At 67.3% G+C, this 24,571-nt stretch overlaps 5 protein-coding genes across 5 annotated transcripts; 2 read left to right on the top strand and 3 right to left on the bottom strand.

Moving 5' to 3' along the window:
• Positions 1–265: 265 nt before the first annotated feature.
• On the bottom strand, positions 266–833 carry EMIHUDRAFT_247602 (hypothetical protein; the record flags this gene model as incomplete). Its single annotated transcript, XM_005764404.1, has 2 exons — positions 266–333; positions 470–833. The coding sequence occupies 2 exons, from the start codon at positions 831–833 to the stop codon at positions 266–268; spliced, it is 432 nt and encodes a 143-aa protein (XP_005764461.1).
• Positions 834–4,071: 3,238 nt separating this feature from the next.
• EMIHUDRAFT_425245 (hypothetical protein) lies at positions 4,072–12,737 on the top strand (the record flags this gene model as incomplete). Its single annotated transcript, XM_005764403.1, has 5 exons — positions 4,072–8,137; positions 9,927–9,931; positions 10,296–10,415; positions 10,765–10,804; positions 12,664–12,737. Exons 1-5 carry the CDS (start codon positions 4,327–4,329, stop codon positions 12,735–12,737), a joined length of 4,050 nt encoding a protein of 1,349 aa, XP_005764460.1. The 5' UTR covers positions 4,072–4,326.
• Positions 12,738–13,246: 509 nt separating this feature from the next.
• EMIHUDRAFT_120189 (hypothetical protein) lies at positions 13,247–16,630 on the bottom strand (the record flags this gene model as incomplete). The annotated part of the gene is made up of 6 exons (XM_005764402.1): positions 13,247–13,495; positions 13,582–13,641; positions 13,738–13,830; positions 14,005–14,574; positions 14,723–14,963; positions 15,558–16,630. The coding sequence occupies 6 exons, from the start codon at positions 16,628–16,630 to the stop codon at positions 13,247–13,249; spliced, it is 2,286 nt and encodes a 761-aa protein (XP_005764459.1).
• A 257-nt stretch (positions 16,631–16,887) lies between these two features.
• On the top strand, positions 16,888–17,777 carry EMIHUDRAFT_446010 (hypothetical protein; the record flags this gene model as incomplete). Its single annotated transcript, XM_005764401.1, has 3 exons — positions 16,888–17,026; positions 17,189–17,372; positions 17,507–17,777. Coding segments are annotated over exons 1-3 (582 nt in total), but the record flags the coding sequence as incomplete, so codon positions are not given.
• A 5,704-nt stretch (positions 17,778–23,481) lies between these two features.
• Positions 23,482–24,512, bottom strand: EMIHUDRAFT_247593 (hypothetical protein; the record flags this gene model as incomplete). Its single annotated transcript, XM_005764400.1, has 3 exons — positions 23,482–23,599; positions 23,670–23,723; positions 24,430–24,512. 3 exons carry the CDS (start codon positions 24,510–24,512, stop codon positions 23,482–23,484), a joined length of 255 nt encoding a protein of 84 aa, XP_005764457.1.
• Positions 24,513–24,571: the final 59 nt, after the last annotated feature.

Raw genomic sequence — 24,571 nt, 5'->3', positions numbered from 1 at the left:
GGAGGGGAGAGAAAGAGGGCTAGGATGGGGGGGGGAGAGAGGGGGGGCAGGGGGGGGTTTGGAATGTCCGACTCCCGGGTGGAGACACTGCCCTTTGCAGGAGTCACGTGTCCCCAACGACCGGCAGTCGGTAATGAGGGTTGGTTGGTTGAGGAAGACGGCCCCCGGTTCCTGAAGCAGGGCAGAAATAAATAAAGGTTAGGGACGTCTCGGGCAGTTATCGCCGCGTTGAATCCCTCCGTCTGCAGGAACGATCTCCCACCGGTTATAATAACCGGCGGTAACCGATAGTCAAAGTTGGGCGCCGGAGAGCGACAAATCGCCCGCCCATGCCTTTCGATCGTTGAGCAGCGCCCGCGGCGCGCGCGCGCCGCGGTGTTGACCAACGACCGCGCCACTGGAGGCTCCCACGCCACTCGCGGCAATCCGCATCGAGGCCGCCCGTCGGCGCAGCAAAGGAACTGCGCACTTCTGGGCAGCGCCCAGAATGCAGGGAAGGCCTTGGCGCTTCTCGCCAGCCAGGCTGACTCGGCAACCGGCACGCGAGCCGACTGCGCGTCCCGAGCCCACGGATCGGCGCCGTCGCACAGGCCCGCCAGCCGCCGCACAGCTCCAGAGAGGCCACTGGCGTTGTGCTGCACTGCCTGAAGGCGCTGCTGAGGCTCTGTTTCAGCTGAAGCTGCCCCGTGCGCCGCCGCAAGCACCGCGTAGTGGTCTCGCCCTCTGGAGAGCCCCAGCACGGCCCCTCGCGGCCACTCGCGCCGTTGCAGCAGCTCCGGCCCCGCCACTCCGGCTCCCGAGCGCGCGGCGAGCACGAGGAAGAGCATGCGCATGGGCCAAAATCAGTTACTCCGAGTTCCGCCGCGACTTTTTCCCTCTGTGCCGACCCGGCGCTCGGTTTCCATCGTGTCCGCGACCGACGTCGGGGCCCCTATGTCAAGATTTCTGATCTTCTCACTGGCGCTCACCGGGTCGGCGGCGCAGGGGTTGACGGCGCAGGGGTCTGATCAGATTGGCACGCTCGAACTCGGTATCCCGAAGCTCGGCTTTTCGGAGCCGGGCTCGCCATCCTTCTTCACCGTGCTTTACAACGCCAGCCGACAGCTCCAGCTGTACCTCACCATCCTGTCGGGCAACGTCGACTTGTACGTGTCGGCCGTCGACCCGAAGCCACAAGGCTTTGAATGGTCCGGTGGCAACAGCGACTACTCGACGCATCTCTACACTTCAGACAAGGCGGGCCTCGAGGCGGACTCGGTCACGATCGAGGCCCGGGCGCTCTGCGGAGACGCGGGCGCCTGCCCGGAGGAGGTGCACGTGGGCGTCGTAGTCTCGCCGCTGGCGGTCGCGGCGGCCCTCTTCCAGCTCACCGCCACGCAGCTCGACACCGACTCGTCCGCCTCTTCCGGCACCGCCGTCACCTTGTCAGCTGGCCTCGCTCTCGATGGCTCGCTCGCAGAGACGGAGGAGGCGCACTACATGTTCGTCGTGCCGAACGCGTCGGACGACACCGTCCTCACGCTCACCGTCATCACCGCGGGCGACCCGGACCTCTACGTCTCCGTCGGCCCCGCCCTCTCCGACCCAGCTGAGCAGCAAGTCTGGCCGACGGCGACAAGCGCCCGCTGGTCGGGCAACGCATTTGGCGGGCAGCGGCTGCTCGTCCCGGCGGCGGAGCTGCGCGAGGAGGCCGCCGGCAGCTGCGAGCAGCCTTCGGGCTGCGCCCTCTTCCTCTCCGTCGTCGCCTACTCGCAGACAGGCCGAACACCTGCCCCGCCTGCCCGCACCAGAGAGGCCCCGTGAGGAGGGGGCGGGGGGGGGGGGGCAAGTGGGAGGGGGAGGGAGGGGGGGGGAGGGGGAGGGGCGTTGCTGCCGGGGGCGGGGGCGGCGGGTCCCGAGAGGCGGCGGGTCGCCTGGTGCTAGGCTACGAGCTGCTCGCCGAGCAGAAGTCCGCGGTGCACCCGACGGTCTTGCGCGAAAACCGGCCGGCGTCCAAGCAGCTCGAGGCGGACGGCTGGGCCTTCTTCGACTACCCCGTGCTCGCAAACGCGACGGGCGTCCTCCTCACGCTCACCCTCCTCTCGGGCGACGCGGACTTGTGCGCCCCCCCCCCCCCCCCCTCCCCCCCAAAGCCCGGCGCGCGCAAGAGCGCCGACGGTGCGGCGCCTCCGCGGCAGGTTCGCCTCGTGGAGCCAGGCGCGGCCCGGGATCGGCTCGCTCTCGGACGACACGTACATGTCGCAGAGCACCGAGGCGGTCGACAGCATCCGCATCGAGGCTGGCGGCGAGGACTGGCCGACCAGCCTGCCCGCAAAGCTGCACGTCGGCGTGCAGGCCTACGCCGCCGCGGCCGAGTTCACCCTGCTTGGCGCGGAGCCGGGAGGCACGGCGGCGACGGTGCTCTCCGCGGGGCAGCCGCTGGTGGCGGAGCTGCGCGGCGGCGACTGGCTCTGGTACTCCTTCACGCCTGCGGCCGAGGGCGTGGGAGCCATCACCTTCACGCTCACGCCGCTGTCGGGCGACCCGGACCTGTACGTCTCACAGGAGCCAACCTTCTCGGCGTCGGAGCGGTGGACGTGCGCCGAGCCCCTCTTCGGCGCGCCGACTTGCGCCTCGTCACGGACCAGGTCGTCTTGCTGCGCCACGGACCAGGTCGTCTTCTTGCCGGGCGACCCGCTCTACTGCACGGCCTGCACCTACCGCGTCCTGGTCGCCGCCGCAACCTACTACACGAGCTTCTCCATCCTCGCGCAGGTGGGGTCCGTGCCGGGCGGCGGGTCCGTGCCGGGCGGCGGAGGCAAGGGCGGCGGCGGCGGCACCCCTGCGCTGGCGCCGACAGCGCGCCCCTCCGGGGCCATTGGAGTGGCGGCCGTACGCCCCGTCACGGCGCTGATCCCCAACATACCGACGCGCGGCAGCGTCAGCGCGAACGAGTACAGCTTCTACCGCGTGCCTGTCAGCTCGACCAGCCGCTCGCTCACCGTGCGGCTGACGAGCCTCTCGGGCGACCCGGACCTGTACGCGTCCTTCTCCGAGCTGCGGCCGACCGAGCACACCGCCGAGTTCTACTCGGGTGTCGGCGACGCCATCTTCCTGTCGCACTACGACCCGCGCTTTTGCAACGGCACGCGCGAGGGCGACGCGGGCTGCTCGCTCCACCTCGGCGTGGGCGGGTACATGGTCAACGCGTCGTACTCGCTCGCGGTCTCGTTCGGCGAGGAGAGTAAGCTGAGCCTCATCTCGGGCCAGCCGCAGGAGGGCAGCCTCGAGGCGCACGCGTGGCAGTACTACACCATCGCTCTCGGCGGGGGGGACGTCGACCAGATCGTCGTCTCGCTCGATGCGAGCTACGGCGACCCCGACGTGTACATCAAGGCGTGCCCGCCGCCGCCGCCGCCGCCGCCGGGCGGGCACGCCGGCGACGACGCGTGCCCGCTGCCTTCCCCGGAGGACAGCGGCTGGTCGGGCACCGCCTCCGGGGACGACATGATCCGCGTCGCGGACTCGACCGGTGACGGCTGGTGCCTGCAGTGCACGTACACCATCGGCGTCGTCGCCTTCACGCGGTCGGCCTTCACGATCACAGCCACCAGCGGCGGACCTGCGGACCACCCGACCCGCCTGCTTCAGCAGGGCGTGCCCGCGCACGCTTATGTCGGCGTCGGCGACTACGTCTACTACGCGGTCCAGCTGGAGCCGGCGCAGGACGTCTGGGTGCAGCTCACCGCGAACAGCGGCGACCCGGACATGTACTCCTCCTTCGTCACGACGGCGCCGTCGCGGGAGGACTACCAGTTCGCCGCGCGCGACCCGGCGGCGATGGACGAGCTGCACATCTCCCACTCGGAGGAGACGTACTGCAAGAAGGACGGCCGTGAGCGGACGCCGTGCGTGCTGGTGGTTGCCGTGTACGGCTTCGAGCAGGCCGATTTCTCGATCGTCGCCATGCAGACGCCCGAGGCGCCCGTCCAGCTGCAGGACGGGGCGCCGCAGCAGGTTGCGAAGCAGGGCATCGGCGAGTGGCGCTACTTTCAGTACACCGTGGGCGCCCTCCCGCCCGCCGAAACGCTCCTCCTCAAGGCGGGCAAGAACTGCAAGTCGCACGACAAGTACCTCGGCCACTTCGACGATCTCGCCGCGTGCGCCTCCGCGTGCGAGTGGGAGGAGGACTGCGCCTTCTTCGAGTACGGCACCGGCGACAAGGTGGGCGAGTGCTACGCCAAGTGGACTGCGTCCGACTGCAAGGAGGGGTGGGAGTACGCGCCGTATAACTTTTACGCGCTCACGCAGACAAAGGGCGCCTTCACCGTCTCCATCTCGCCCACGATGGGGGACCCCGACCTGTACATCTCCAAGGGGCGCACGCAGCCGACCGAGGAGGAGCACGGCTGGCGCGCCGTCTCGCCCGGCGCTGGCGCCATCCGGGTCGACTCGGGCGACCCTGACTGGTGCGGCTTCTGCACGTACACGATCGGCGTGCTCACGCCGCAGACCGCCTCGGCCTACTCCGTCGTCGCCTCCACCGGCGCCAAGGGCACCGTGCTCGAGGACTCCAAGCCGATGCTGCGCGTGATCCCCGCCGGCGACGGCGAGAACTACCGCCTCTACGTGCCCGGGCAGGGGGAGCAGCGCGGCCTCGTCTCGATCACCGTCTCGGCCACCGCCATCTCCGGGGGCGTGCGGCTGTTTGCAAACACCACCGGCTGGCCCAACGCGACGCACCACCAGTGGGCGTCCGACCCGTCGCAGCCGGCCGAGGCGGGCGCCGGCGCACGGCTGCACCTCGACGACGAGTGGCCCTTCTACCTCCGCGAGTGCGTCTCCAGCTCGCCCAACTGCGTCCTCTACTTGCGCGCCGAGGCGGTCGGCACAACCGACGCCTCGATCTCGATTGTCGCACAGATCGAGCGGCCCGACTCGGGCCTCTTGATCGACTTCGCGCACTTCAAGCCCGGCGGCAAGCGCAAGCGCTGGTCCGACGCAGAGAGCTCGTGCAGCTCCTCCTTCGACACCCAGGGCGGACACCTCGCGCGGATCGCAAATGAAGACGAGCAGGCGCTCGTGCAGCGGCTCTGCACAAAGCAGGACTCGGGGGAGCGCGGCTGCTGGATCGGCTTCACGGACCCGGCAAACGAGACGGTCTGGGCGTGGAGCGACGGCGATGATCCGCAGTGGCCGACTACCTACACGAACTGGGCGCCGGGCGAGCCCAACGGCGGCCTGACCGAGTCCACCGACGCGGCGAGCATGTACGCCGCAGGCCCCAACGTTGGCAAGTGGAAGGACACGTGGGCCGAGCCCCCGCAGAAGCGGCACTACGTCTGCCGCGTGGACGAGCGCAAGCCGCACGTCTTTGGCTCGGCCGCCTTCGGGCCGTCGCTGCCGACGACGCCGCTCCTCACCGCCCTCGTCCTCGCGGATCCGCCCACCGCCTGCGAGCCGATCAAGCTGACGCGAGGACCGTCCGGGGAGCCCGTCAAGGCTCCGCTCAACAAGACTAAGATGACGGTCCTCATCAAGCGCGGCGACTGCGACTTTGTGGTCAAGGCGCGCAACGCGCAGGCGGCTGGCGCGTCCGCCGCCCTCATCTACGACTGGGTGTCGGGCCCCATCCTGACGATGATTGCGGGCGACAACGACGCGAGCGACATCGACATTCCGTCCATCATCATCACCAAGGAGAGGGGCACCGATCTCGCCACGAGGCTCAAGAACTACATCAACTCCCGGCTGTACGCCACGCTCCGGCTGCCGCTCGAGCGCGACGTGGCGCTCTCGGCCGGCATCCCGCTGCAGGGGCATCTCGAGCCGCAGGGCTACACGCTGCACCGGCTGACCGTCTCGCACGCGTCACGCATCCTCATCTCGGTGTCGGCCAGCTCCGCCACCGGCGACATCGACCTCTACGTCTCGTCGGATGGCACGCCGCCCACCACGACCCACTACGGCTGGGCGGCGAGCGCGCTCGGCGCCGACTTCCTCGAGCTGCGGCCCGACGAGGAGGGGTACGTCGGCGGCGACGCCACGCCGGGCACCTACATCATCGGCGCCTACAACGCCGGCGGGGACGAGGCCACCTACACCATCGTCGCCACCGTGGGGGGCACTCCCATCCTCGCGCCGGCGGGCACGCCGCTCTATGGGCGCGCCGCGCTCGGCGAGCCGATGCTCTACCGCTACTTGCACGCGCCCGGCAAGAACGCGTCGGCGCTGCAGATGGCCGTCGCCGCCCTCTCGGGCAACCCTGACTTGTGCGTCTCGCGCAAGGCGAGCGCGATGGAGAAGCTGCCGCTCCTCTCTGGCGCGACCGACGTGGCTGCGCGCGAGGCGGCCCAGAAGGAGACCGAGGCGTTCCGCGCCGCCATCGCGGAGCACTGCACCTGGCACCGCGCGCTCGACGGTGTCGGCACGCTCACCGTGCGGCACGACGAGCCCGAGGGCGGGCCGGGCTGGTACTACGCCGCCGTCTTCACCGACGACGCCTCGGCCCAGTTCACCTTCACCGCGCGCGTGGTGGACGGCAAGGCTGTCCCGCTCGAGCCGAACCAGCCGGCCTCTGGCGGCGCGCCGACGGGCGGGTGGTCGTACTACGCGCTCAACCTGGGCGACGACTCCGGCCGCCCCGTGGAGGAGGTGAGCCTCGTCCTCTCCGCCACGCTGGGCGAGCCGGACCTCTTCGTCTCGTTCAAGTACCCTTGGGACCTCTTCGGCGAGAAGCTGCCCGGCCGAGCCGACGCGGAGCACGACGCGGCCAAAGTCGGCGAGCAGGGGGCGTACTCCCTCACGCTGCTCGCCTCGGACCTCGGCACCGCGACGAGGCTGCTCATCGGCGTCCAGGCCGAGGGCACGCCGTGCGCGTTCTCGCTGGCAGCGACGGTGACGCGAAGGGCGGCCAAGGGCGAGGGCTCCGGCGGCTCTTGGGGCTTCCCGCCGGCCTCCCCGCCGCCTCCGTCGCTGGAGCCGGTTCTTCGTCTGCTGCCGGCGACGCCAATGGTAATGGACGTGAGCGACGCCGGCGTCAAGAACTTTGAGTACGTGGTGCCCTCGCCGTCCACGGACCTCGAGCTCGTCGTCACGCCGCTCGGGGGCGAGTGGGAGTCCGACCGGCCGCCGCAGAGCCTGCTCCCTCCCAAGCTGCTCGCCGTCACCGGCGACCCGAACGAGGGGCGCGCGACGCCCGCCCACCACGACTTCCCTCCACAACGAACCCTCGAGAGCAGCACCGTCCGCGACGCCAGCGAGCGCAACGTCGACGCCCGCGGCTCGTGGACGTACAAGCTGGTGCAGTCCAGCAAGCGGTGCCGGGCGGCCCACACCGACCTCGGCACCGCAAGCTCGGCGCAGGACTGCGCCGCAAAGTGCCGCGCGTCTGCGGACGGCTGCGCGTACTTCACGTACGGGCACCGCGGTGGGAACTGCCACGCCGAGCACACCACCTCCTCCGCCTGCCCCGAGGGGCTCGAGCGGGCGGACAACCTCGAGCTGTACGCTCTCTTCCCGCCGTGGGACGAGGCCACCTCGCTCCGGATCGCGGCGCAGGACGCGGCGCCCGCCTCGTGCGCCGCCGCCTCGGGGGGCGCGGGCTGCGTGCTGCACGCGGCGGTCATCTGCGACGCGCCGCCATGCCACTTCTCGGTCGTTGCCGCCCCGGCCGACCAGCCGATCAAGCTGGTCGGCCAGGCGCAGCGGCGCGTGCGGCTTGCCAACGAGTGGGCCTACTTCTCCGTGCACGTGGGACAAGACGCGACGAACGTGGTCCTGACGATGCGCGTGGAGAGCGGCTCGCCCTCGCTCTGCGTCGTCGAGACGGTCGACACGGCCGACGACAGCTCCCCCGACTGGGAGGACTCGGGCAACTGGGAGGACGGCGCCTGTCCGCAGGCCCACCCCGCGAGGGCGGCGGACCCAAAGCTCGTGCTCCAGCAGTCGGAGGTGGCGGCGGACGCGTGGCTCAAGCGCAGCGATGGCGACGGCTCCTTCTTCACGCTCGAGCTCCGCCCGTCGGACAAGCGCTGGTGCACCAGCTGCTCCATCCTCCTCGCCGCCGCCTCGCCCGAGGCCGCGAGCACCTTCACCCTCACCGCCGCCATCGGCGGCGTCAGCCCGGCGGGCGGAGGGGGGCGTGGCGGCGGCGGCAGTACTGAGCTCGACACCAGCGAAGAGGCTGGGATGTCCGCCCTCGGCGTCTTCTTCCTGCTGCTCGCCCTCAGCTTCGTCGGCTACGTCTCTCTCTGGCTGACGCGGCGCAAGTTGTCAGGTGGCCTTGCCTCGCCCGCCAGGCACGTTGGCATGGCCCCAAAGTCTCACCTTCCACCTCGCACGCCGCTTCGTCCTCCAGGCCGCCACCTCGCCGTCGACTGCGAGACGTGGAACGCCTTCCTCGCAGACCACGCGGCCCTCGCGACGGAGTACTCATCGCGGATCGCATCGCGGATCGCCACGAGGCCAGCTGATCAAGAGGCATTGACGCTCACTGCCCGAACTAAGAGAGACCCCGCATTGACATGTTCTGCCTCCTATACAGGGTCAGCGGCTAGTGGATCCTGGGCCCATCAAGATTGCTGACATGTGCGAGCGAACAAAAAAGGCGCTGGTCAAAGAACTTTTCCTTCGAGTCGAAGGAAAAGATACCGACGACCAAGCCTGCGATGTGAATGTCGACAATGTCGAGGCCGTGGTGGTCGGTGAAGTCGAGTACTACTAGTCGCTACCGCGGTGCGTCTTCTGTGTTGAGCTACGCGCAGTAAGCTAGCGTGTAGAGTTCTTAGTTTTTAGTAGGTGTAGCGGCAGACCACCAGACCAGACCACCAGAGGCAGCAGCGGCCAGCGCCCTCGGCTGCCTCTTCCATCAAAGAGGTGTGAATGCTTGCAGCTAGCACGCGTCCCCTATGCATAGTATGGCTCCTGCCAGTGCACCAGACTTGCAGATGTGTCTTCAGAGGGGCGGGTTTTTGTGCCTAGGATAACGGCAGTATTATTTAGTGGGGGAAATGGTGATTTATTTTTTGAATGAACGCCTCGCGCAAAACCACCGCTACCATGCCACAGAAGACCCTTGTGGGGGCTATCCAGAACACCTAAGATCATGCCCTAGCTCTAAAGTGGGCCCGAGATATGCCAGCGAAGACGGCGGCATATGGGAGATGCCGAATAACCAGAACTCACCAAACAGTTCAACGAGGGCTACAAAACCGACCTGGCTGAGCCGGGCGAGGCGACGACGCGCTGGCCAATCAAGGCCTCGACTTTCTTTGGCGGCCACTGCTCCTCGGGGTGATGGGGGTGTGATGGAGGTGTGATGGGGGTGTGATGGTGTCCGAACGCAGCGCGAAAGCGAACCACAGCCGTTCGATGTAATAAAAGTAATGAGCGCGAGCTGAGGTCGAATCTGCGCAGCCGGCCCACAAGAGCGCCGCCCCAACCCGGGGGCAAAGACGAGATCAGCGAGGTCAAACTTTGGACCCCCCTCCGGGGTGGCTTGCCCGTTGGGGTCGGCCGCCGGCCGACACCGGAGGCAACCCCGGCTCCGTTGGAGACAAGTTCGCCTTCGGCAACACCGAAGAGCGCGCCCGCCTTGCAAACATGGGCTGCAAGCAACGCGGGTTCCGTGGTCAACGTGCGTTCGACCACACCACCGGCCAAGGCTACGTCAAGTCGCAGCGTGGCCACTACCATGACGGGATCTTCGGCAAACGAAACAAGTTCAACCTGCTTCTCCACGAGACATTCGGCGGCGGCTTCTCGCCAGAAGCCAGCCCGTGAGTCTCGCGCCCTGCAGCGGCCACGGGTCGAGGACATCGCGAGATTGGGCCCACCATCGCTGGGTTCCGGCTCTTTGAGAGGTGGGCACAATCTGGATCTACACCCTCCACACTCACGCGGCCACGGAGTTGCGCAGTTGCCCCTTCTCCGACTGCCCCGGCTAGGGGCAGTTCACCATGTAGTCAGCGCCCTCTGCGAATGCACGCACAATCACACCGTGTCTCATCGTAACATCGAGGTCTCGAAATACAAAGCGCCAAATCCGCAAATGAATAACTCTGCCCCCTCAGACTCTCGTTGAATGAGGACGTCGCGCAGACGCGTCGCGGAAAGCCATCGAGGTCGTTCTTTTCTTTCACAGTGGTAAGATTCTTTCACAGTGACACCTCGAGGTCGAGGTCGCCATTGGCCGCCTCCATGACCATGTGCATGTCGTCGTCGCCGTGGTCAAAACTGGGGGAAATCTCTCTCAAAACTGACGCAGCGCCTACGCGTGAGAACACCCGCACGCGTGTCAGGAGGCGCGGCCCTAGAGGGGGGGGGGGGGGAGGTGCGTCGGACACCGCGGCTGTCGAGCCCGCGGGCGTGGCGAGTCAGGCGGCGAGTCATCGCCGATGGGGGAGAAGGGCCCCTTGGACGGCGTGCCGGGCATGGTGTGCGACCGCACGATGGTCACCGCCGTCTGGTCGGGGCGCTGCGCCCAGAAGGACAATCTGGGACCAGGAGATGAAGCTCGAGCCCGCAGAGGTCCGACGGTCTGCCGTGCACGGGCCCACCGCTCCAGCTGACGCAGTGCAGGACTCCTCCCCACCCGCCGCTCCGTCCGCCGACCCCCTGCCCCTGAGTTGTTTCGAGAGCTGCGTCCGCGGCGTGGGGAGGGGCTCAGAGCGTGGGCCGGCGCTGGAGGCTGCGGCGCGTGCACGCACGGAGAGAGGGGCGGATGCCACGGGGTGGGTGGGTGGGGTTGGGGGGGGCTCACCGACCCGGGCTGGTGCTCGGCAGCACGGCGTCTGCGCGGACCCTCCCCCCGTGGGCATGCGGGGTGCGGCGCTGGCGCAGGGAGATGCCCAAGGGGATGGAGCTGAGGTACGAGCGCAGAGCCGCTACCTCGCTCCACAGTCCATGCCGCTCTCGGCGGACCGCGTTTCTCGAGCGCCGCCGCACGTAGGCGACGACGCAGCACTGCAAGGCGGAGAGGGTGAGGAGGAGGGAGACAAAGGGCAGGCCGGTGGAGACGAAGAAGCGGAGGTAGCCAGACGCGGGTCGGCCGGGCGGGCAGAGGGGCTCCTGACCACACACCATGGGACGATGGGAGGCGGGAAGGGGTCACGGGAATGGAAAGGAGAGGGGCTCAGGGTATCCGGCGCGGCGCCTGCAGCGCGTTTCCGCGGCCGAGCGGGTCGTCGCACGACGGGTACAGAAAGTTGAGGCCTTGGAGGTCGTCCTTGCTCAGGCATGTGCGCGCTCTGTGCTGCGTCATGGAGAGCATGAGAGAGCCGGTAGCGCCGCCTTTATTTTCTTCGAGCTCGATGTTTGCGGGTGTCAGAGGCCTGCGGCATGTCTCGGGTGCGCCGAGATGCACGCCCGCCTTGGCGCGCAAGTTGAGGCGCGGGAACTCGTCGGGATGGTCAAAGCCGAGGATGTGGCCCGCCTCGTGCGCGACTGTGGCCGTGAAATCATAGCAGTCCCAGCAAGGCAGAAAGACAAAGACGTAAAAGACGGGCGCCGCGGCGAGGCAGTAGATGGCGACGAGAAGGCTCGGGAGTGGCAGGCGTGCAAGGTTGCGGACGGCCGCGTCGCAGCGCGCCGAGACCACTGGCGGCCGTGCGAGGGGCTCGTCGTGGCACGCCGCCGTGGCCGTGCAGACAGGCCGGAGCAGGCAGAGGCAGCACAGGCAGCCGAGGACGAAGCTCAGGCTGCACACGAAGACCACCGCGTACCACTCGCCCCCGCCGTCGCTCGCGTGGAAACGGTGGCAGAAGGCGGCGTCCAGGTACCAGCACAGCTGTGAGTTGAGCACCACCTCCGACCGCCTAATACCGTTCCGCTGCTGCAGCGTCGTCCCCGACGTGAGCACCGTCGGCACGTGGTCGGCTTCATACTCGCTGATCGCGGCGTACCTCTCCTCGGGGTACCTCAGCTGCATGCCCTCGTGTATGCGGATGTCGGTGGTCAAGAAGAGCTCGGCGTTGCCACACGCGGCGCCCTGGCGCCCTCCCGCCTCCCACTCCTGCCAGCACGCCTCGGAGACGTCCTCGAAGTGAATGCGCTTGTGGTTGATAGCCCACGTGTCGAGAGCTGTCGCCACCGCCTGGACATACCCTCCTGGTTATCCTCGCGATGGTCTTGCGATAAAAATGCTACTTCGGGCTGTGGTGGGGCTGTCGCGACGGTAGGCTCCCTACTACCTGGTGGCGTGCGCCTCTCGGATGTCGTCGCAGCTGACAAAGCGAGAGGAGAGACTGTAGCCCATCTCGCGGTGCTGGGGCAGCATCTGGTGGCAGAATTGAGGGTGCAATGCGTAGGTGATGCCCGCTGCGAGTCCATCTGATAATGGTGCTCCGCCCGACGGCAGCGACCAAAGCTTCGCGACATTGTACAGGTCGACCCTGGGCCAGCTCTCCTCGCACGAGGCTTGAGCCGCGTACCCGTTGCTGCACGGGCTGTGGAGCACCCAGCCGCGCACACGGGGCGCCGCTGCCAGCACACTGGCGATAAGTTTGGCGTGCATGAATGCCTGCTCGGCAGGGATGCTTGTCGTCAATCCGGGCGCTGGGCGCTTAGCGACGGAGAGCGGGGCTTGTTGGGAGGAGGAGGCTGTTGCAGCGGGGCAGCGGACATGGCGAGGACACACCTCTGGACGGAGAGCGGAAACTTGTTGGGAGGAGGAGGCTGTCGCAGCGGGGCAGCGGACAGGGCGAGGACACACCTCTGGCGGCGTCGCACTTCCCGATTCGCAGAGCAGGTTCGGATGAGTCTCCCCACATGTGCGATGGCGTGTCACGCTGGAATTTCTTTTTTTTACCATAGGTGCCTGCGAGTTGATGCCCCAGCTCTTGGGCGTGGACAGGGGTCCGATTTTTGGTCCATGGTTTGGTTGCTCACAACGTGCCTCACGCACGCATACACGATCAGCAGGAGGATGTACGAAGAGATTAGGAGCAGCAGGGACCCGAGGGACCATGTGGAAGACGGCTAGTGCTAGTCCCCCATCGGGAGGACGACCCCGGCTAGTCGCCGACCACACCCACAAAGAACCCTGCACAAAGATCGCAAGGGCGGGGACCTGTTCCTTTTTACCCCGATCTCACAGTATCTAGATAGAGAGGTGTCCGTTTTTATTTATTTATTTATACTTATACACGATGCGCCCCCCCGCCCATCACCCCCCAGCACCGAGATGCCATCCTCTCAGTGATGCGGCGCCCGCCCCCTCATCCCACGCCTCATGCCCCTCATGCCATACGCGCCGTCATCCCTCGCCTCATGCCGCAATCTTCTTCTCCAGCGCCTCGAGCAGGTCCTTGGAGTTTCGCCGACCCGTCTTCGCCGCCAGCACCGACGGCTTGTTGCCATAGGCGTCCGATGCCGACGAGGCGCCGTGCTCGATGAGCGTCTGCGTCATGTTTTCATTCTCGCTGAAGGCCGCCAAGTGCAGCACGGAGCGGCCGCACTTGTCGGTGTGATCAATCAGCCGCTTGCGCTCGGACGCGCGGACGCACTCCAGCAGCGTCTGCGGGCGGGGGTCGGCCGCGGGGCCGTGGAGAGTAAGGTGTCGCTGCATGGGGGAAGGGCAGAGAGGTGGTGGTGGCGCATCACCGTAATGGCGTCCTCGGCCTTGTGGGCCACAGCGCAGTGCAGCGCCGTGCCACCAGCCGCCTGCGGAGGGCGGAGCTTGGGCAGCATTTCGCCTCGTGACGGCCACCAACCGCGCGCTCCAGCAGCACTAGGGTGAAGGCATCTAGTCATGGCTACGTTCTCGACGAAGGCGTCGGAACCGTACTCGATGAGGAGCTTCACGAGGTCGGGGTGGTTGAACTCGGCCGCGAGCATCAGCGGAGTCTTGCCCTGCAAGGCGGCGCATGCAACACGAGCTCAATGCCGTGGGCGCCGCTGAGTAGCAAAGGAGCCGGGATTCATGGCAGCTACTGGGTGGCGTGTGAGCCGTGGCTAGCTGCTTGTGGCCGCCTGTTTGTCTTGCCAGTTCAAGTCGACGAGCTTGGAGTCGCTTTGCACGAGCACCGCCCGGAGCAGCTTCTCCTTGCCGCCGCGCGCGAGCTTGTGCAGCGGCATCTCGCCCTGAGAGTGTGGCGCGGCCGGAGGCGTGTGTGTGAGGGTGCATGTGGTGCGCGACCTTGCTAGGCTGCTCTCGGCGAGCAGAGATTGGGGGAGAGCTAGGGCTTGGGCGGCTTCCTTTTCATCCTCAATCCGGACGCTCAGATTCTGGCTGATGAGCTCGTCGATGGCCCTCGCGTCGCCGAGCTCGCTCGCAACCAGCAGCCGCACATGCGCATCGAGACCCTCCCGGCCGACCGACGCCGGCATCTTGTAGGCCGTCACGCCGGCAGCCTTGCGCTCCGACTCGCTCAGAATCGTGACTGGCCTATACGGCTCATCGATGCGCCCGCTCACGCTGTCGAGGTGGCACAGCTCGGCTACCGCGTGGCTATTCTCGGCTAGAGGCGGAGCGCGCCGCCTCACGCCGTCGAGCCCGCGAGACGTGCGCCTTGCTGGCGCCGGCGCGGCCGGCGCTTCGGCGGGCTGCTTCTGCACCTCGTCTGCCCGCCGCGCCTCAACCAGCGCATCTTGAAGCTACGGCGCGGCGCGAAGCGGCAAGGTGGTGAGTGGTCGAGAGACGGTAGAGGAGGCGGCCCAAGCTCGGAGCTTGCGCGCCGTGGCGCGCTCCCAGTCTGCCTCAATCCACTGCCCCGGCCTCTACCCCCTCCCCCTCTGCGCGCACCTTGAGCATCTCCCAAATCTGCTCATCACTCATGCCGTGAGCGCCGAATCCGCCCATGTCGAAGCCGTAGTAGGCCGCCAGCTCCTTGAGGTCCAGCTCACCGTTGCCGTCCGCGTCCATCGAGGCCCAAAGCCCCTCAAACTCCGCCGCCTCCATCTCTGCACCGAGGGCGGGCAGAGCGGCATCGCGCAGAGTGAGAGCCAGCGCCGGGGCGGTGGGGCCGTCCGCGCGCGGCCGGCGCCTGGGCGGATCAGCAGGTAGGCCATCCTGAACTCATCCTACCAGGGAGGTCGCCGCGTCAGCAGGCGCTTTGACACGCGAGCAGGGGCAGCGGGCTTGTGAGCGACGGCGCGTGCTGCCAGGAAAATTCTGGCTGGCTGACGCGCTCGCGTGCGAGGCTGACGTATACTCGCCTTTGTGACGACGCCGTCGCTGTCCTTGTCGAGGTGGGCAAGGATCTCGCGAAAGTCCTCCTCGGAGATGTCTCTCGGCGCAGCAGGCATGCTGACGACACCCTGTGTGGCGGGGCACTCAGTAGCCGTTACAAGTTGTCTCTGATTCAGGCAGGTCCGTCAATTAAGAGATAGTAGGAAAGTTCAATGCCTGGGTCGGTTACTGACTGCACTCCAAGCCTCCAAGGGCATGAGCCTCCCTCTTACAAAGCTAAAGAGACGACTCAGAGGACTATCAATCATGAACATGCAAACACAGCAAACACAGGCGATGCCCATTCCGCATTCGGCATCGGCAGGGCCAGTGGAGGGGCGGGGGACTTCCTCCGCATCAGCCGCGGCCAAGCGCCATGGACGCCGGCCTCGGTGGCAGCCGGAAGAACTGCCTGTCGTTTTGGTAGAGGAGCGAGTTTTGCAGCCGCTGCTCGAGCGGCAGGTTACAGTAGCAGCGGTCGCCCAGGCAGCCGGGCGTCTCATTCGTCGCGCGAACCTTCGCCACCAGATCATCCCACGCCTCCGTCTTGACCAGCGCCCCGCTCTCTGAGAGATGCGCCACCCTCCGCACGCGGTACTGGTAGTTGATGCTCGACAGGCCCTGCTCGGGGTAGAACGAGACGCGAAGGAGGTCCTGCGCCGCGTCAAAGGCGACCGGCTCTCCGCCCGGCGCGACGAGCGTCTCACCCGCAGTCGGGATGAAGATGTAGTTGCCTGTCCCAATGTCGATCCACCGCTGATCCGGGGACGACACCATCGTCATTGGCGTGCGGCGCAGGCAGCAGCCGGGCAGACTGCGGGCGGAGCCGCACGGGGCGACGGCCCAGCAGGGGAGGCAGAGGCAGGGGCAGCAGCCAACCGGCGGGCACGTGATCGGGGAGAAGGGCGGGCCGTTCCACACTCCAAAGCAGGTCGGGTCCCGCGTGAAGTTGAGGCCGAGGTCCTTGGTGCCGAGAAATGGCGCCGTCGCTGTCGCCGGCTGCCAGTAGGCGTCCTGGAACGTGACTAGCACCTCGTTGGCGAGGTTGTCTTGCATCCAGTAGAGGCCCTTTAGCCGCTCCGGGCACTGTTCCGGTGCCACGCCTCGCTGGAGCATCTCGATGAAGACCTCGTCTCCGCTCTCCAGCAGCGACAGCTCGGTGAACCCAAAGCAGCACTTCATGTAGCCCAGACAAACGGCGGCGGGGCACAGCGCGCATAGCGGCGACCGGTGCGAGAACCAATTCACCGTGCCGAGATTGCACGAATCGGGCCATGGCAGCCCGAGGCAGCAGCTGACAAAGGTCTGAGCCGGGTTGAGCTGCGGCGGGTCGTAGGCGCCACCGTCGGCCGCCATTTTTGCCAGCGACGGATAGTCGCGGTCGAGCTTTGCGAGGGTTTCCGCTGGGCCGTTGACAATGGAGAATAGCAAGGGCGTGGCGCCGCAGCACCACGTGTCGGTCAAGTCGGCAGTGCTTTGCATCGACCGAGCCGACCTAGCGCGCGCTCGCGATGCCGGGCAACGGGCGGAAAGCGGGCAGCCTGAGATCGACTGCCCCGGCGCGCCTCGCGGGCTCTTGCCGCCCTACCGCCCTAACGGGTCCGTACTGGAGTGGCGGCGCTCCAAGAGTTGGAACAGGTGCTCTTTTTCCTGCACCCGAGACACCAAAAGAATTTTCAGCAGTCTGGGAATACCTTGGTTGAGCGCGCCGTTTTGAGTGGCCGATTTCGCCCTCGACCCGGTCGCCGCCGATGGCTCGCGTTGTGCGGGTCCAGCGCCGCGGCCAGCCAGCGACACCCTCGCCGGCGGCCGGGCGGGTGCGGACGCGAGCTGAGTGCGAGGTATCGCCGCTGTTTGAGCTCACCTCTGCCGACGGCGGTGCGCCGAGAGAGCCGCGCCCGGCTGACGCCGCGAGTCGGCCAGTAGTTTGCGAAGATAACATTCGACAATGGCGACGAGACTTGGAATTTGGCCGCTCTACTACATTTACTCAGCACCTGTGCGCTCACAATACCCGCCCCGACGCGCCCTGCCTCGTAGGTGAGGCTGAGCCGGACGCAGCGCCGCTCGCGCTGCGCGCGCCAAGGATACAGCGGCCTCGGCCGCGAGGGAGGCGCCAGTCGGGCGCGTCGGCCGTGCCACTGCGCAATGTGCTGCCGCGCACTTACGACGCCGTCAACGAGCTCCTCTTCGCGCTCTCAGAGCGCCATCCGCTCTCCATCCGGTGCGGGCTGGCCGCACACTTCTCTCCTCCCTCCTCTCTCCTCGCTACCCTCCCCTCGCCCAGGCTCGCCTCATGAGTGGCCGCGGTTGTCGCCGGTGCTCGCCCGCGACGCGTCGCTCCGTCCCACGTCGCAGGCCAGGCAAACAGGACTGGCTCGTCGACGGGAGTGCCAACGTGCGGATACCACACACAGGGCTTTCGACTCGTGATGCCTATCGTGTGCTGCTAGAGGAATGGGGAGCGCGCCAGCGGGGCTCGCTTTTTTCTAGGAGCAACAACATCGCCATTCGATTGCTATATTTTTCAAGCCCCCTGTACGAGAACCGTGCCGACCTGGAGCCACTTGCCGCGCGTGCCCCGCCCGGTGACACAAGTGCTCCATTCTCAAAAAAACTGTTCAGTTTTCAAAGGCAAAACACAACGCTCTGCGGTTGGTGCACCCCTCACACTGACACATTCCCCTCATCCCCGACCCTTGGCTGAGCACATCTACCTGCGAGCTAGCATCTCCGCATTTTCTCTTCCAGTCATCCGCCCGCGCCGCGCGCCATCACTGGGCGTCTAGTGCAGCCACTGACAGAGCTATTCCGAAGGAGTGGTCGACGCCTCGCCTAGAGTTCGGGTGGACTTGCGCACTGCTTAGCCCTGAGGGGGGAGTGTGTGTGAGGTGGTGTAATGTTGTCCCGTTTCAGGCGGCAGGTCAGGGGATTAGCCGGGAGGATTCGGCAGCTCAGCCGGGGGCTGAGCGTCTGCAGGCAGCCTTCCGCCCGCGCCGAAATTCACAGCCCTCCCGGGCCGACGGGGTGCTCCTTGGATCGGGCCCCGCTCCCCGCTTTTCCTGTACCTGGACTGTCCGGGTTAGGAGGGTGAGAGTATTGGGTGGGCGAGGGCAGTACATCTGGCGGGTGGCGATTGAGGGACAGCGTGGGTTGATTGGGGGGTAATGGGCGCGCGGGCGGCGCTTCGTGGTCCTGGGCGAGCAGGGGAAGTGGTTAGGAGTCTTGGGCCCAGAGTTGAGGATTGTCGAGATGTCATGCGAGAGCGGTGGGTGGGCGAAGTGCTCCATTCTCAGCTGTGGGCGCGGCCGTGTGCGCGCGCGTGGAGGCACGCATGGAACGTGCAAAGCGACTGCGCATCAAGACGCGGCGGGAGAGAGTGTAGTGCAAAATCATCGCAGTCACGCGATCACGGATACGTGTGTGCACAAAAAAAGCACAGGCGGACACTACATGCACAAGTGACCGTAATGGCCGTCGCGAACGGAACGACACGCGAGCCCGGACGCAAGCGTGCGCGTGTCGTCCCGCCACGCTGCGGCGAAAACTCGGCTGGCGCAGTAATCGCCGCAGTAATCGCCGCTCCACGACCGGGCGGCCTCGTCTCTTGACGGGGAAGAGCCGCCTGCCGGTCGAGAGTGGGCGATGAGGCGAGAGCGAGAGACGCGCGCACGCGGCGGCGCGCGCACGCGGCGCGCGGGTCCGCACAGGAGCGCGTGACAGCGACGGCGCCCTCGCTCCGGTACCTGCGAGGCACAGGTATCGTTGGTGCGTGCTGCCGTGCCGCTGCGGCGACGAGGGCCGCCGCTATCCGCTGCAGGCGCGCCGTGACGGTGCCGAGGCGGGCCAGGCAAGCGTGGCGCGGTGACGGGAGGGCGGGCGGTGGATCGGGGCGGCTCTGGGTCGCGCGGCGGGGCGGCGGCTCGCACGGGCGACGGCGAGAGAGGCGCACCGGAGAGCGGTATCAAAGCTCGAAGATAACACTTGAACTGGCCGCTGTCGAGCTGGCCGGGCGTGCCTCGGACGCCCAACTATCGGATGGACCGGCCTCTACCCGCGCCCCGGCGACGTGCCACCTGCGAAAGCGGCGCAAAGGCGGTGTCGTCCGAAAGGCGCTTGCGCGGCTGTTGCGCAGGCCGCGGTGCGTCCTGACGCGGACTGTGCGTGCTCCGTGGCGGGTGCGTGGTACGAGGCGGGCACTCGAGCTTACCCGGGGCAATTTCCGTCACATGCGGGCGCGTGCGGGCGGCCGCAAGCTCACCGTCCACTCAAAAGCCTCCATCGCGCTCAACCCAGGTATTCCCAGACTGCAGCGGCCGGCTCGTGCGACAGCCAGCCGCTCTGGAACAAGGCTCGCGCTCGGCGCGTACGGCCTCGATTCGCGCCATTCTTCTTTCTGCCTAGCCGCCCTGGACCGGCTGCACGCGTGCGCGAGCGGTGGACCGTTCGCGACGCTCGACGGCGCCGCCACCAGCTCGCGACGCCTGCGCTCGGCGCCAGGCGCGAGAGCGGCACATATCTCCCTCTCTCGGCGTTGCATCTCGCCGCTTCCGAGGCCCCCACTCGTGCACGCTGATCCGAGGGCGCCGTCCCCGCCGCGCAGGCCGTCTCGGTCGCGCTGATTTCCGCCTCGGCCTTCCGCGCGCTCCGCCTCGTCGCTGCTTGCGAGCGCGCGCAGCCCCTGCCCTAGCCGCCGCCGCGGCGCGCCGTCAACCGACGGCCGGTCTCACGGCCGGGCGGCACGGCCTCCGGTGCCGCCGGTCGAAGCGCGCCGCTCGACGCGCCGGTGCTTGCCGTTGCCTCTTGAGAGACGCGTGTCGTGTTTCGCGTGTGGCTCCTCTTTGTTTTTGCACCGTCGGCCCGAATTCTTAAAGCTCGGCGGACTCTTCGCTGGCGTGCGCAAATGCGGCGTCTGCCTCCACGTCAGCGTCCCCTCCCGAAGGAGGCTCGCTACCCTGGTCGTCCTCGCACTCTCCCGACCCGAGTATCAGCAGCCCAGCCGCCTCCCCGGCGGACTGGTCACATTCATCCTCGCCGTCCTCCTCTCCATCCTCGAACGAGGCGGCCCTATCCGCGCCCTCCTCCTCGCCCGAGGCGCGCGCCGCGCGCCCGGGGCTCTCCTCTTGCGATGCCTCCTCCTCCTCCTCCTCCTCCTTGCCGCCGTCGCCGACGTCGAGGGTCTCGGAGAGGATCTCGGTCTCGTCCACCGCCGCCATGCCGTCGTCCGTCTGCTGCTCTAGCCGCCGCAAAAGCGTACGGTCCTGCGCCGCCCGCCTCTGCGGATCGGCGAGCTGCGCGAGCCCGCCCTCGCATGCCGGCGCCACCTCGACGCAGCTCCCGATCTGCGACTGTGGCGAGTGCGGCGGCGCCGCGAGCCACGTGAAGGCGAGCAGCGCGCCGCCCGCCGCGCACGCCTGGTTCCGGCGCGCCACGCACTCGAACTCCTCTCGGCGATTAATCCCGCCTCCGGCGCGCGAGAAGGGCTCGCTTCCACTGGCAAAACGCTTCTTGCGCTGCCGAGCTACGGCGGCGGCGCGCCGCACGGCCGGCGGTGCCAGGCGCCACCTGACCTCGCGCGAGATGTGCGCGAGGCGCAGCTGAGCGCGGTGCTGGCTCTGCGAAATCCCCGCCCCTTGCAGGTGGCGCAAGAGCTGCGCGGGGCAGGGCAACGAGAGGTGAGCGTCGTGGTCGCCGTCCAGAGAGAGGTGCGATGGCAGAGCTTTGAGCACGCACCCGCTGCCGACGTCGTCGAGCAGCAGCACGAGGTCCTTGTACTCCATGGGGGGACCGTCGATCAGGTTGCCGCGCGGGTAGCCCTCGGCGCGGAGCAGCTGCACGCCGGCGGGCAGCGGCTCGAGCGCTCCGTCAACCCACCGCGCGAGCAGCTTGGCGGCGTGGGGGAACGTGCGCCACGCCGCCTCGTCGAGCAGATGATCCGAGCGCGCCTTCACCTTACCCTCCTTCTGCGTCGCAGATATGCCGTCCCGCCACGCGCCCGCGTCGGCCGCGAGCGCCATCGAGCGCAGCCCCAGTGAATTGCTCCCTGCCGATCGGAGGGTGGAGCTGGATGCGGGGCGGCAGGATAGTATGGCCGAGAGACCACGCGACGAGGTAGAGGGTGCGCGGCGGGCCGCTCTGCCGCAGCGGCAAGCAGCCTTCCACGCCGACGCGATAGACGAGGCCGGTGCGCGAGCCAGAGATCTGCAGCTCGATGAGCGACGAGCGAGCCACGAGGCTGTCGATGGCCTCCTGGCGAGCCGCGCTGTCGGACCCGCTCACTGGAGCGCCGCTCGCCGACGTCAGCAGCAGCAGGAGCACCGCCGAGCGCGGCCGCTCGCCGAGCGCGCCTCCGAGGCCGCCGCGGCAGCCGCGAGCGCGTCGAGGCCGGCTCGTACGCGACGGCGTCGAGGCCGGACGGCGCGGACCGGATGGACATCAAGAGCGGGTCGGGAGGAGGGCTCAGTATCGAGAACTGCAGGGCTGCAGCTGGCGAGCTCGGCGCCCTATGGGCGTGGCCTGTTCCGACGCTGCACGAGCCGGGCAGGAGGACTGCTGACGGGGTTTGTAGCGGCGAGAGACTGCGAAAAGAGTTTAAACAAAAGAACTCTCTCTCACAGCAGACAGGCTCGACACAGGCGAAAAGAGATACGAAGAGGCAGACTCCCCGGGTGGGCGACGGCTAGCGCATCACACTCCTCTCCTTAAAATCCCTGTGTGGTGGCGGCGTGCCGTTCTCCCATCCCTCCCTTTGTGTTTTCTTTCTTTCTTTCTTTGACGGGGTTTGTAAGAGATACGAAGAGGCGGACTCCCCAGGGTGGGCGACGGCTAGCGCATCACACTCCTCTCCTTAAAATCCCTGTGTGGTGGCGGCGTGCCGTTCTCCCATCCCTCCCTTGGGTTGTGTGTTTTCTTTCTTTCTTTGACGGGGTTTGCAGACGGGGTTTGCAGCGCGGCAAGGGCCGCGGTGCCAGGGGCCGTGCCGATGCTGGACCCCGTCTCGTTGACAAGAACGCGCTGTCCGCGCGCGGCAGCGGGCCCTCGCGCCAGTCGCGCTCGCCGTCGCCCGACTCTCCGCCCGCCAAGCGGGCCGCCTCCGCTGACTCGTCCGGCTATGAAACCGATACGCCGGACGAGGTGCAGCAGGAGGCGGTCCGCAGGGTATGCGGCGCGCTCGGCATGAGGGAGCAGTTCGAGGCGGCGATGGCGGCGGGCGAGCTGCTCGAGATGCTCGAGAGCTTGCCGCGAGGGGCGGTCGAGGCCTCTGTCCGACAGATGCGGGGTTACAACCGCACGGGCGAGTGGCCAGAGCCCATTCTCACCAGCCCTGCCCCGCAGCGCGGCCGCTCGCCAAGCCCCGTCGATGAGTGGTCAGATGGTTAGTGCCCGAGAGCGAGGGGTCCGGGGGGGAGCACAAACATAGGACGCCCAGCCTTGCCCTCGTGCCGCCGAGTGCATATCCTATGCGAGAGAGATCCCCTGTGCCCTGTGCCCAGCCCTCTCCGCGCGGCGATGCGCCCTCCCCCCTCGCTTTTGCAAAATCCTGCAAAGGTGGGGACGTGTCTGTCCTCGACCCAGCCCTAGCTTGGGATGTCCGTTGTATTTATTTATTTATGACGGGGTTTGCGATGAGGAGCGATTTTCGGTTCGGCATGATTTTTTCTTTTTTCAGAGAGGCGCCTGGGAAGGCGGCGCCGGCTTGCGCAATGCTGCCCGAGGCCTTTCGCTTCTGGGAGCTCACACGGATGAGCCTCGCGGCCTGGGGAGTCGCTGGATCGATCGGCTACGTTCTCTGTGCGCGCACGCCTCGCACCCTCGATACTCCCGCGTGCTGACCGCCACCGCGCCTTCAGATCTGAGGCCGAGGCTGTACCCGCCTCCGCCAGAGCACCGCAAGGCTAAGGCCTTCACGCCGAGAGAGGCGCCGCCGGTAGTGATGTACCGCTCGGCGTTCTCTACAGCCTCGCTCTCTCACGGAACGCGATCTCACGGATCACGCGCTGAGGAGGCCGCACGCGCTCGCCGTTTCGGGCATACTCACGATCGCCGTTTTGTAACGCAGGTGGAAGAATGGAACGCTGGAAAGGGCGTCAAGCCGGTGCAATGAGCGTCGTCGTCGGTGGTCGTGCTCCACAGTCGCTGAGGTCGCTGTCTTATTCGGGTGACAGAGAGCGACAGGGCGGCTAGGATACAAGGTAAGGTAAGGTAAGGTAAATTTCTCCACACACACAAAGTGGTGGGGCAAGGGGCGACCCTCGCACACCGTTCCCTTCACCGTTTCTCTAAGATCGCGATGAGCGCTCAGAGAGTGTGGCGCGATACGCACCGCAAGCGGGCTACACAAACTTGAGCTCCTTTTGGCCCCAGCCGAACGCGGCCTTGTGCTGCTCGAAGAGGAGCGTGTAGCCGTCGAGCAGCTTTGCGTGGTACTCGTCAACCAGCTGCTTTGAGGGCCTGTCCACCCGTGGGCACCTACACTTCAGCGTGTCGTTTGCAAGACGCTCCGCAAGGTGGTTCGTGGTACTCGGCCGGTGCGTGGTACTCGATCGGCGCGCCGAGGGCGGTGCACACCGCGACCCTGCGCGGGGGGCCGACCGGCCAGCCCCACCGACCTGCGCAGGCCGGGCGTTCGGGCGGTCCGTGGCAGCTTGGCCGGGCGTTCGGGACTGTTTCGGCGGGCGACGGTCCGTTGCAGCTTGTCGGGGCAATGCCGGGGCAATGCCGGGCAAGGGGGCAGTGTTGTGGCAGAGTCGTGGCAGTGCCGTGGGAGAGTCGTGGCAGTGCCGTGGCTGCGAATCGCGGCGTAAAATCGGCAGCGCGCGACGTCGAGCAACCTCGGGCAACCTCGGGCAATCTCGGGCAATCTCGCCGTAAAAGGGGCAGAGCGCGACGTCGAGCGCGACCGAGAGGCGCTCGAGGATGCGGAACGGGTCGGCCACGACCGTCCACAGGGAGGAGTGCCTAGGGGGGCGAGATTGCCCGAGATTACCCGAGATTGACCGCGACTGCTCGACGTCCAAAGGCAGCGGCTGGCCTAGAGGACGGTTCCGCGAGCCGTCTGCTGGGGCTCTCGTGGCGAGCCGCTCTCGGAGAAGTCCGGGGGCGCCCAAAGCCGTAGACGGGGACGATCGGCACGCCCGCCTTTGGGCGAGATGAGCCGAGATTGGCCGAGATTGGCCATGATTGGCCGAGACTGGGCCGAGATGTCAGCGGCACGCCCTTTACGGAGGAGGCGAGATTACCCGAGATTACCCGAGATTACCCGAGATTACCCGAGATCCAACAAGCCCGCCTTGAGGGCGATGGCCACGATCGCCTTGCGCTTTTTCACCCACGCCTTCTCCACCCGCTCGTCCGACTGGAACATGCCCGCGATCCCGTCCAGCACGACGCCGACGCTCTCGCGCCGCTCGAGCGCTTTACTCA

This window comes from Emiliania huxleyi, assembly GCF_000372725.1.
Source record: "Emiliania huxleyi CCMP1516 unplaced genomic scaffold EMIHUscaffold_591, whole genome shotgun sequence".
Lineage (NCBI taxonomy): Eukaryota > Haptophyta > Isochrysidales > Noelaerhabdaceae > Emiliania > Emiliania huxleyi.
This window is presented reverse-complemented; position numbering and strand designations above follow the sequence as displayed.